We start from the raw sequence: 12658 nt of genomic DNA, 5'->3' as shown, positions 1-12658 counted from the left end.
TACATGAGCCTTCCAACTGGAACAGAAAGAAAAGGCTTTGTCTGCAGACTTCAGCAAGCTCTGTACAGACTGAAGCAAGCAGGACATCTTTGGCAGGAGATCTTCACAAAAGCTCTTATGGAGATTGGTTTAAAGCCACTAAAGAATACAGATCCATGTGTATTCATAGACAAAGAGTCTGGCCTGCTACTAATAATCTATATTGATGATGCTCTTATTGCTGCTCCTACAAAAGAAACTGTCACTGATTTCAAAAACAAGCTGTCCAATCATTTCCCTATAAAATCTCTAGATAAACTGTCAAGATTTCTAGGTTGCAAAATTGAATGAGATTGTACAAAGTGAATAATCTACCTCTCTCAAGAATTATATGTTCAAAAGATTCTTGCCAAATTCTACATGAGTGGCTTAACAATCCAGACTACCCCTATGGCAGAAGAAGTATGGCTTATACAGGAGCCTGAGTCTAGTTCAGTAGTTGCTGAAAGCATTATGAACTGGCTGCAACAGCTTCTTGGAGCTCTCAATTGGCTCTTGATAAAGAGCTGCCCTGATATTACATTGGCTGTCAACAAACTCCAACAATTTGCTATGAAGCTAACACTAGAGCATCTAGAATATAGCAAACAAATACTGCATTATTTGAAAGGATCTCCCACACTAGGCCTAACCCTCAGAGGCACCCTGAAGCCTGGAATTCCAGAATTACAAGTCTACATGAATGCTAGTCACCAAGACTGCAAGGAAGGATGCTCAACAGAAGCATACATATTATTTTATATGGGAACTCCCATCACATGAAGCTCAAAACACCAAAAGATCATTGTGCTGTCAAGTACAGTAGCAGAATTTTGCACTCTTGATTCTGCCATGAAGGAAGCACTCTGGATTCAGAAGCTCTTACAAGATCTTGATCTTCCAGCAAAAGCTCTAATTCCTATATATACAGATAGTGTGAACACTATAGCACTAGCTCACAAGCCAACATACACACCAGCCACCAGGTGGATGGATATGTGTTGGTTCTTTGTGAAGGAGCTTCTCAAAGAGGAAAGGGTGAAACTCTACCATATACCAGAAATGGAGAATCCAGCAGACAGCTTGACAAAGCCACTTGGAAAACAAAAATTTAAAGAATTCTTACAGATGTTGAATCTCAACAACATGGATTCTACATTCACACTTGCTTGATTAGAATGACACAAACACCAGTGGAAGTGGCATAACCCACAACAATATTATACCAGCAACAGATTTGGAGCTCAACCTCCAATTTGGACTTCCACTTACCATTTACTAAGAAATATTCCACTCATTTGGTTATTGAATCAGCTTGGATCCTGGATTTGTTGGATTTATGTATTTAGAAATTTGTCTTCTCCCAGTACTTGCTGGAGCCTAGGGGGTGGTGTTGAGACACTAGTCTCTATGTAGTTAGTCTCCAGCTTAGCGGCTCGGATCTTCTTTGATCTGATGCAGAGTTTTTGTCTTGCTTCTCATCCCACAATCCTTTGGATGAGAGGAGAGAGGGCACGCACATCTATTGAGTTCACGTTCCGTGGTTCCTATAGCTTCCGCATATGGTTAGTAGCCTCGTAGGTCCTTCCGAGAAAGGTTGTCCTTGCGGAGCTAGTTAGTGCGGAGCAGTAATAATTAGTCAACTCCATATTCTATTAACTTACTCCGTGTGGGCTTGTTAGTTTACTTAACTCCCCCGGAGACTTGGCTGGAATGTTGCTTTGTGCCTCGAGGTGGCGCCGGGTTCGGTTAAAGATCGGCTGCGTCCCTGGCTATGCAAGGGGGCCCCAGCACGCCTAATGATCCCCAAAGCTCAAGCTAAACTTTTGGTCGTTTCAGCCAAACTTACTGATGATTCCTTGATCTTTTCCCCTGAGTTACTTGATACCTAACTTATTGTAACCTCTGAACCACGGCTTCTCGGTGTAGATCTTCCCCCGCGTTTCTTTATTTTTGGCTTTGAGCTTGATTTCCTAAACTTCCTCTCTGGTGACTTGCGGGATGCGCGAACGCTTCATCTGCCATGATAGGGTGACTGGATAGAGCATGCGACTCAGCACAAATTGAGACTCCAACAGCATGACTCTGGGAAACTGGCTTCGATTGAGTCCTGTTAGGATCCGTGCTGAGGTTTGTCCAGCAACCTCATGCTCAAGGCCATCCCTTCGAACCGCGTCCACCGGCCTCCCACCGCGTCGTCGGCTCAGATTTGAACCAGCCAAGATTCCTACCTTTGCGGACTGGCTCTCTAAGGAGGAAAAAGAAATTCAAGACGCGAATCGGAAACGACGTGACAAAGTGCGCGCCCTTTTCTCGGAGTTGCTACACGGTGTACATGCATTCAATCAACGGCGCTGATCAGTTGGTCTTTTACAACAGGACCTGCGATGGGCTTCAGACCGCATTCCCAAATTCCATACTGTGATGGAATCCCACCAGCAATGGCCTTTATTACGAGGTCAGACATTTCCCCTCCCCTCCGATCTCGCTAGCCCCTTCGTACGACCCTCCAAGTGAGTCCTCGCTGCTCACATCATAAACAATCATAGACACCCCATCGGTTCTACAAATCAATGTTGGGAAACTCTGCAACCTCCACTGCCGTCACTGTCATGTGGAGGCGGGCCCAACCAAGACCAAGGAGAACATGAGCCTAGCGGTCCGTGACCTTTGTCCAGAGGTTCGAACGAGCTGACTTAGCAAGGAAAAAAGACGATTGAACGGTGCCTTGAGGTCCTTGCAATGAGGTGAGTAGCCATTTGCGGGATACGGCGCCAGAGCTGAAGGAATTGACTGCGGATGATTTACTCCTCCGAAGCCCATGTATCACAACGGTCGATATCACTGGGGGAGCCCCTGAGCTGAACCCCTATTTTCAAACCCTTGTTCGAGAGGTAAGTGACCTTCTACCTTTCAAGTACATTATTGAAAGGGGCAGTGCTAATACTCTCCCAGGCAAGAAAAATGGGCAAGACAGTCATTGATCGCTGCAATCTTGTCGTCCTTTGGGAACGGGGCCAGGAAGGCCTTGTAAACTTTCTCGCCGAACAAAAGGTGAACATCGTTGCTTCTTTGCCCTGCTACACGGAGCGACCCACAGACCGACAACGAGGAAAACTGGTATATAATGATAGGTTAGTCTGTTCGCCGATCCACAAATGCTGAGCCTCCTATATCCCGAGCTAAACGATCCGCCCTCGGTTTTATAAATATGTAGCATCTTCGCGCTCAAAGCTCTCAACGAACGTGGCTTTGGTAGGCCTTCCCCGCCAACTGGCTCATCGCAGGACGGTTTGAGATTAGATCTTGTTTACAATCCTGCCGATCACTCTCTTCCTCCATCACAGAGCAACCTTGAAGCCGAGTATCGGGAACGTCTGTGGGAAGATCATCAAATCACGTTTACCTCTCTCTACACCTTAGCGAATATGCCCATCCGACGCTTCGCCGATACGCTTCTCCGCACCGGGAATTATGAACCATACATGGAGTTGTTGGCCAACGCCTTCAACCCTCAAACTGTGGATGGACTCATGTGTCGCCACACGGTGAACGTAGGTTGGGATGGTAAGCTTTATGACTGCGACTTTAACGGTGCCCTGGAAATGGGAACTAGGATTGGTGGCCGTTCTCACTTGGATATCTGGGATATCGGTGAGTATCTTATGCCTCTCTGTGCCATGTTGGATATTTATGAGAACTAATCAATATAGACAATCTGGAGGACCTTCGTGATAAAACTATTCGCACTGGGTTGCATTGCTTTGGATGCACGGCCGGCGCTGGCTCGAGCTGTGGGGGCTCGTTGGTCTGAGCTAAATTCTTCTCTATCCTACTCTTTGATGGCGGTGGAAAATTGTCGTGATTATAATGAATCATTGGGCCATATATATATTGTTAAGATATACTGTTTTGGACTTCCTCGAGCGAACCTATTTGCTTGTTGGGACGATTTGGTGGTATTATACACCACGATAACATGAATGAAATGTCAAGAAAAGTAAAAAATGACTGCTCCATACTTCATCTCTTTTTCTCCCTTCACTAGCTTTACATGTTACTTTCCAGATATGCAATAGTTCGGGGATACTCTCGCTTTCTCCCATCACGCTTCATCCACAGCTCTTCCAGATCAGCAGGGTCATCGACATCCCCTAAAACTTCGCCAACCACACAAGATAGCCCCACTTCCCGTAGTCTTTCAATCTGCACCGCGCCAGTCCGCTCACAAGACCAGGGAATATTCCCGAACACACGCTCTGCGTCACATCCCAAAGGTACCGTGAGCAGGGCATACCCACCATCCCGGGCGGGATACATATGCGCCACCTTGGGAGTCGAGGAGATACAAGCCATAGAGGACTCCACCAGAGTAGGCGTAAGATCAAAGCAGTCCATTCCAATAAAGGTCACCGATTGCTCGGGAAGAGAGGCCACGGTTGTCGTCAGCCGATTTCGGAGGTGGATGAGTGCATCGCTTAGTCGGGCCCCCAGATCTGGATGATCGGGCTGCGGGTGGATGGACCAGGAGGAATCGAGAGATTCTTGACGTAGAAGATGGAGAATCTCCTCGTGGGCTGTGGTGGGCGTGTAAAATAATGTCTTTTGGCATGCACTGGGATTAGTCGAGAAGAGGTGTAAGATGTCTATCAGGGCGGCCTGGGCAAAGGTGCTTGCTCCTTCTGCGCCCAGACGGGGGATGAGACGTGTCTTGCATTTTCCAGGAGATGGAAAACGGGCAAAGAGAGCAAGATGGCGACGCGGAGGGTCCATCACAAATGCTAGGAATGGTGAAGGTGACAAATGAACAGAAGTGGAGAGCCGCTTGAGATGGAGTGATTAAATTGTTCGTATTTAACATATCTGTACCATATTGCATCTATGTTTACAGCTAACTCTCTATTACCAGATCCATCTACGGGGGAGTAAATATGGGGAAATCTATGCGGAAATGTCACAAAATGTGCACACATTCCCCAATGCATCCCTATAAACACTTATTGACTGTTAACTCGGATCAACTCCATAGTACCACCGGTAGATTGTTCTTGGAGAAACACCGCACACCCATGCAGTCATAATAAGTTGATTCAAAATTGTGTTGCGAAGGACACCTTTCTGCTTCCATCGTCGCGGACTCGTCTGCACCGCAATTGGCAACACCCTCACTGTCCCATCTTTCACCCTGGTACGAATTCGCCTTAATAGCTCAACGTCCTCCATGATCGGAACATTCGGGAATCCTCCAACGGCATCAAACGTTTGTCGCGTCAGAAAGTAGGCCTGATCGCCATACGGCCAGCCGCCCCGCCGAGCACGCAGATTGGCTCCCCATAGCATTGTCCGCAGCGGCGTGGAGACGGGCGGTGGTAGGGAGAGGGAAAAGGTTGCCAGGGCCGGTGGTTTTGGGGAAGAGAGAGTCGAGAGAATGGCCGCATCCCATCCCTGAGGGAGGAGAGTATCTGCGTGGAGGAATAAGTAGACCGCGGCATGGGGCGCCACGGTGGCCACGTATGTAGCACCGTAATTTTGCTGTGCGCCCCGGGACGGAGGTGCAGTATAGCGCCGCACATGCAGTGTGGGATGAGCGGCCATCATCACACGCAGCTGGACTGGTATCTCATTGCTGGTATCGCGACCTGCATGGACCACTACCACTGTGGGTTCCTTGCGGCCCTCATTCTTCAGGACAAATGTGTCGAAGAGCCGGGAAATCGTTTGAAATAGGAGAGACTCGTCCAGCGAAGGGATGACAATGGCAATCGGGTGATCGACAGGGTGCTCATGATTATCCGTCAAAGGGGAGACGGTGAAGGACGGAGCGGGTTGGTGACGATGGTAGAAATATCGAAATAGGATGATGGCCAGAATGGATGTCACAATCCAAGTGGATGTGGAGGACAACATGCTCGATAGTAGCCCTTGGAGTTTGCGGCCTTTTCCCTTGCCTTGTTCCTGTAGGAACAACTCACTAAGATGTTAGTTATCCATGTGGATAAACTACATAGTGAAACTACTAGCCAAGGGAGCGATTCCTGGAGTCAAACATCTTAGAGCATGAGACGCAGAGGAGACGTGAATCCAGCAAACTCCACAAGAATGAATTGATGAGGAATCAAATTGAATTTCCTATTCCGGTAAGCCGGGACGTCGAGAAGGGGACTTGAGAGCGCTGCAGCCAACACGGCATAGTCTGTGTCGGTAGGGCACTATTCCGAATATAGTTAGTTTAGGTGAGTAAGAAGGCCTGTTAGTCATCGAAAGGCTCGGCCACAGGAGTGGCTTGAAGCCTGCTGGAGCAAGCCGTGAGCGTCGTACAGCACTTTCTGATGGCCAGGTCGATAATACTCCCAGTGACGCCGACAAGCTTTCCAGTCCCACTATCCGTCCCTTGAACTGGTTAGTTATTACCACTGGCTCGACATCCTCTTCATCACCGGTTGCGGAGGGGATATTCCCTCTCCCTCAAAACCGTATCCGCCCTCCTCCGATGGGTCTTTCCCCGTACACGACAGAAGGTATGGGCGAGGTATCTTGACTTCCAACATGATACCCTACCCCATGTAAAGCACCGTGTCCATTCGCGCATTTACCGGGCGATTATCGAGAGGCAGAACCGAAGGCGGCTCCGCCCAAAAGAGCCGACAGTTAAGACGAGCCACCAACGGGGATTGGGCAGGCCGGCCAGCTGGTCTTTGCACGTTGCGGACGGTGGTAAAGGCCGTGTAAAGGATGCCGTGATACCAAACACCGGCGGTCCGAATACATTTGCAGAAATGGAGGCAAGAGGCGAAAGTTGGAGTCTCGAAAGCGTAGACGAAGGCCGAGAGCGAGGATCCCGGAGGAGAAAGGTCTTTGGCTATCTTAGAGCTGCAAATGAGCTTCGCCAGGCTTACTCCGCTCAGTGGTCACAGAGATCTCAAGGTGCTCAAGGCTCGTCCCGTGACGTTCAAGACGATTTCTCGGGATTTGAGATGGCAAGATCCGCGGATGAGGAAATGGTCCTCTTTCCAAGCTACGGAAAGAGGCATGTCAAAAGTGAGACGCGGAATGGCAACGAGAATGATCACGATGGGCTAGACTCGTTTGATGATGATAATACTGATCGGGCGCAATCTCAAGGGATCGAGTACTGGGAAAGCATTTGGCACAGATATGAGGCTGATAACGCAATCGTCGATGTTGATGTTCGGGGTTGGATTTTTTCACCTCAGAAAGAGCCAATGTCCCGTAAAAACCGGCTTTTAATTACTCTCGCGAGGAAAATCAGTGGCATTCCTGCACCAAATCAAACACTTGCTACTGATGGTCATACTTTCAGCCAAGCCGACAGTTCGCTTGAAAACCAAGCGGAGTCGATTGTCAGGAAGCAAACTGACAGTAGCGATAACGGTCAGCCGCTGGGGTTGACCCAAGACGAAATTGCTGCTGCCAATGCCCAGCTAATGGATCGGCTCAGGCCGTTTCTCACGAACCCGGCGGTTGGGATACCTGCGACAATCTTCTTTTTTAACGACATCAAAAGTGAATCGAGAACTGTGCTGACAAACGAGGGAGGTCATTTTGCCGCTAGAGCCTCCTTGGATTTCGTTCCTAGTCATATCAGGGTACTCGCCTCGGAAAACCTATCTGCTACGGAAGAGGTCAAAATCATCGAGCAAAATGGAGTAAGCATAATTAGCGATATCGATGATACGGTAAAGCATTCTGCGATCATTAGCGGCGCGAAAGAGATGTTTCGGAATACTTTCGTGCGTGACCTCGTTGATCTTTCTGTTCCCGGGGTCAAGGAGTGGTATTCACAGATGGCGCGCATGGGAGTTGACATACATTATGTTTCAAACTCCCCATGGCAGCTATATCCTCTCCTGAAAAACTACTTCAGTCTGGTTGGCCTCCCGCCCGGCTCCATTCACTTAAAGCAATACTCTGGTATGCTCCAGGGCATTTTCGAACCCACAGCAGACCGAAAACGACCCACCTTGGAAAGAATTATTCAAGATTTCCCCAGCCGGCAGTTCATTCTTGTGGGTGACAGTGGTGAGGCGGATCTTGAAATTTACACGGATCTTGTCCTCGCCAATCCTGGCAGGATTCTTGGTATCTTTATTCGTGATGTGACAACTCCGGGCCCAAATAATTTTTTCGATAAGTCTATATCGCACCTTGAAAAGCCACTGCCACGGAGGACCACCTGGGATGAAACATTGGATTCAGAAAAACGTAGACCACCTCTACCACCAAGGAAGCCTCAACAAGTTCAAGCAAGTTCTGATGAAGCGATGATTGGCAATCTGATTGAGCTTGAATCAGATGAAGATACATATCCTCTAGATATTATGTCCCGAAAACCATCCAACACTAAATCAGCACCACCCACACCTCCTGCTAAACCTTCGAAACTTCGTGGCGAATCGGTTGAAACAACAGGCTCCCAAGAGCCAGAGTTCTTGACTGTTATAAGAAGGAAGCCTGTTCCACCACCACCTGTCAAACCCAGTGCTTTGTCAGTTGGCAAAGGCTTTAGCGAACCGAACTCTCGGACCTCATCTTCCAGCAACGTCTCGACCTCAAATCTACCTCGCGCAAAGGACTTACCACCAGTTCCCCCACCTCGAAGAAGTGGAACAAGTTCCTCCATAAAACAACAATCAGAACCCCCCAAGCCTTTGCCGGGGAATAGTGGCACACAGCACTTCGTACCGCCAATGTCACTGTCGGACAGACCGTTCAATCCCCCATATGCTTCATCGCCCTCGCCCATACACCCCACATCTCGAACAAGCACTCCACAGTCTTTGTCGTCGTCTGATATACCGACCCCGAATAAGCGAGAAGAGGCATGGCGTCGTCGCTGGGCGCGTGCAAGAGAGATTCTTGATCGTCGAGGAGTGATGTTGCAAAGTTGGAGGGTTGGGGATGATGTACAAGACGTTTGCGTTCGCCTTGTTAAGCAGGCACAGCCGAACATGAATAAAGAAGATGTGATGACAAGATAATGTAATGATCTATATCTTTATCTCTTCATTGGCTTATGAAAAAGTTTATAACCCCTTAGCATGCAGGGTTTGAGTTGAAGTCGTTTTGTATACGGAGTACACGTACGGAGAATATAGTCTATATTTTACGGCTCTAGAGCAATTCTACAATCATAGAGTATTGAACTGCAAGCTCTTAGGTTTACGAGTCAGCATAATAACTTGGTAGGTTGATTGAATAATACGTCCTTGTGCAAGCCAGTGAAATTGGGATATCCATTTCCATGGAAGTCATGCGGATCAACTGTGAATTGAAAGGCTAACGGCTCCCCACCTTTTTGGTGGGTTTGATTTCCCCTTGAGTGCTCTGTTATCCCGCACCTCCGTTTCGATTGCTGCCCGTGGCCGGTGTCATCTGGAGGGAGTGGATTATCCCCTGCAGGCCGAGGGCTGGTACTTCAGCTGCCGCCGACCAGCCCGAGAACGCAATGGATGTCGTCCACTTAACCCCATAGCAGAAATGGGGAGGATTTGTAAACTGTAGATCCACTAGTCCCGATACATTTACGTCGGAATATATGTTTATCCAAATCCATGGTTGTTTGGAAGTTTAAAAATATATATGTGTCGAGACACTAGTCTCTATGTAGTTAGTCTCCAGCTTAGCGGCTCAGATCTTCTTTGATCTGATGCAGAGTTTTTGTCTTGCTTCTCATCCCACAATCCTTTGGATGAGAGGAGAGAGGGCATGCACATCTATTGAGTTCACATTCCATGATTCCTATAGCTTTCACATATGATTAGTAGCCTTGTAGGTCCTTCCAAGAGGTTCTGAGCTCTTCTTTAGGAATCTTTGAAGCCTTTGGAGTTGCCAAAAGAGAAAAAATTCTTGATGGAATGATGGACATTAACCTGGAGAGCTTCTCAGCTCCAACCCCCAATTCAATCTCCAGAAATATGAGTCCAGCAGGACATATGGAGAATGCTAGCACTAATACAGATGTACATTCACAGCCAGCAGGCATCATACAGCAGGTTGGCTTTCTACAGAGCAGCATTATGGGCCATCAGTTCAGAGAAACAACTCTCCAAATTGAAAGAAATTTCAATATAGCAGACAAAATAGTTACAGACATCACTGAAATAATAATTCAGTCAATCCCCATGCTACAAGGTGAGAAAAATGTGAATACTTGGGTAAACATTATCAGGTTGCAGCTAAACCACTATGGCTGGGGGATTCTATATGATGCAGTAGTGCCAGAGTCTACAGAGGCTTCCAAAGATATACAAATCAAATGGTGAAGTGTCATGACATCCTTCACTACATGGCTCAGCTTAAGCATGGAAGACAATGCTTGAGATTGAATCAGCAAGCACTATAAAGACAACATTGATAATTCTGCTCTTATGATATTCTACACAAAGCAGCTCTTTCTAAAGTCTGATAAAAATACATGCATTCATGTGGCAGAGAATTATTTCTACACACATCAACACAACTATAAATCAGTTACACAATATCTTGACATACTGCTTGAACAATATCAGAGGGCATTGTGAGCTTCTCATCCATTACATTCTTCTCTAGTAATTAACAAGATAATTGAGAGTGTATGAGTGATTAATGAGAACTATGTGGATAGTGTGCTATCAATAGTTTGAAATACAAACCCAAGTGACATAACATATAAGAATATGAGGAATCTTGTGCAGGAGGCAAAGAAATATGTGAAAGCTTCAAGCAGAATATATATGGCTGGACAAATCAAATCTAAAGAGACTGCCCCCAACAAGCAAATCATACAGAAATATGCTCCACAGAAGAAAGTCTCATGGAATGACTATATCAAATTCTTATATGAAAAAATACCTAGCAAAATAGATGACAACTGCAGATATTGTGAGACTCCAGGTTATGCTATATGACAATGCCCTCACCTTTTTACTGACAAGAGATATCAAGAATGGAAGTCAAAGCCACATTTATAGATGAGACCAAGGCCCAAAGGAAGATGACACACAAATTCTGAACAGAAAAACCAGAGCTAATTCAAATCTCAGCAACCAAATTCCAGTGAAGATGCTAAGGATAATACAGGAGAAAATCATCTCATAATAGAATTTGAAAATAGCTTCACCAGTATGGCATTTGGATCTGGCTTGATGGCATCCATATCCAAAAGAGCTGTTGGTCCAGAAATCTGGCTTATTGACACATGCTGCAGCCACTCAATTTATTGCAATAAAGTCTACTTTACTAGCTTTAATTCTACTACAGACCATTGGTACAGGGCTTTGAATGGAGAAATCATTTTCATAAAGAGTAGTGGTATAGTACACATTAGATGCATTGTCCAGAATGGCATTGTCAACAAGATCCATATACATGCATGGTATAACCTGAAGTTAGGCACAAATTTGCTTTCCATGAACCAGTTGACTGAAAAGTTGAATCTCTACTTTATGGAAGTAGACCACACACTGCAAACATGAAGAGACCACAAACTAGTGGGATATGCTAAGAAAAGTGATGGTGTTATGATCCTCAAGACAGAGCCACTTCATCAGCAAGAGAAAGCCATTCAACAGACATACACTACTATAAAGCTCATGCCAGAGCTTCTTCATAGATGGCTGGGACACTGCACATTCCCTATCACATGAAAAGTGGCAAAAGACCAGGAAATTGAAATAGAAGGCCAAGATACTTTCCATTGTGAAGCATGTGCACTAGGAAGGTCAAAACAGCAGATATCCCAAACACTACAGATCTGATCTACAGTTCCTGGGCAGAAGATCCACATTGACCTTCAAACCATAAAGCCAATGAGTTTTCAAGCCTTTAAATATGCTCTAATAATTGTGGATGACTGCACACATTTTAAATGGGTTATACTACTCAAGAATAAAGCTGAAGCTTCATGTAGTCTCCAGAAGCATGTCAAGAGGCTCAGAAATCTACTAGGTTTCTACATGGATACTGTATGAATGGATGGAGGCACCAAATTTTCACTATTTAAGAAGGAATTCGCCCTGGCCTGTGGAATTGAATGTGAAGTGACCACTCCATACACACCTGAGCAAAATGGTGTAGCAGAATGAATCAGTGGCTATTTAGTAGAAATAAGTTGTGTCATGATTTTAGAAGCAAAGCTTCCACAAGAAGTCTGGGATCTGGCCTTGCAAATCACTTGCTACATTACAAATAGAATCTCTCCAGCTGGAGGCAGAGAATCACTATACAAGCTCTTTTGGAAAAAGAAGCCAAATCTACAGCACCTATAAGCTTACAGATGTATAGCCTACACACATATTTCATCAGAGAATAGAGCAAACTACAATAAGGCATATAAAATGAAACCCAGGGCTCAACTCAGTTGCCTAGTTGGATATGAAGGTGAGAATGGACATATTTATAAGATCTGGATCCTGGAGACTGGCAAAATTATACATACACATGATGCTAAGTTTAATGAGAATGTTGATGCCATCTCAGATCTCCTGAAAAAGAAAGATTCTAAGCTGAAGAATAGATTTACAGAACTCTTTGTGATTTCAAGCTTTCTAAAGCAGGAAGCTATGGGAGCAGTGAAGCAAGCTGCTACTAGGTTTCTATCAGCTTCAACACAAGAGCCTACAGAGGCATGTGCTCAAGAAGC

General features: G+C 46.1%; 3 protein-coding genes across 3 annotated transcripts; 2 read left to right on the top strand and 1 right to left on the bottom strand.

The window, feature by feature from the left end:
* Positions 1-2097: 2097 nt before the first annotated feature.
* Positions 2098-3832, top strand: CIMG_09648 (radical SAM/Cys-rich domain-containing protein; the record flags this gene model as incomplete). The annotated part of the gene is made up of 8 exons (XM_001240026.2): positions 2098-2316; positions 2398-2476; positions 2568-2677; positions 2731-2765; positions 2837-2912; positions 2974-3152; positions 3236-3672; positions 3732-3832. 8 exons carry the CDS (start codon positions 2098-2100, stop codon positions 3830-3832), a joined length of 1236 nt encoding a protein of 411 aa, XP_001240027.2.
* Positions 3833-4068: 236 nt separating this feature from the next.
* Positions 4069-6092, bottom strand: CIMG_12972 (glycosyl transferase; the record flags this gene model as incomplete). Its single annotated transcript, XM_001240027.2, has 2 exons — positions 5031-6092; positions 4069-4799 (listed from the first exon to the last, which is right to left on the bottom strand). Exons 1-2 carry the CDS (start codon positions 5923-5925, stop codon positions 4069-4071), a joined length of 1626 nt encoding a protein of 541 aa, XP_001240028.2. The 5' UTR covers positions 5926-6092.
* Positions 6093-6508: 416 nt separating this feature from the next.
* On the top strand, positions 6509-9156 carry CIMG_09650 (actin cytoskeleton organization protein App1; the record flags this gene model as incomplete). The annotated part of the gene is made up of 2 exons (XM_001240028.2): positions 6509-6547; positions 6588-9156. 2 exons carry the CDS (start codon positions 6509-6511, stop codon positions 9015-9017), a joined length of 2469 nt encoding a protein of 822 aa, XP_001240029.2. The 3' UTR covers positions 9018-9156.
* Positions 9157-12658: the final 3502 nt, after the last annotated feature.

This window comes from Coccidioides immitis (genome assembly GCF_000149335.2).
Source record: "Coccidioides immitis RS genomic scaffold supercont3.2, whole genome shotgun sequence".
Taxonomy (NCBI): Eukaryota; Fungi; Ascomycota; class Eurotiomycetes; order Onygenales; family Onygenaceae; genus Coccidioides; species Coccidioides immitis.
Note: the sequence above shows the minus strand (reverse complement) of the source record. Positions and strands in the feature narration are given on the sequence as shown.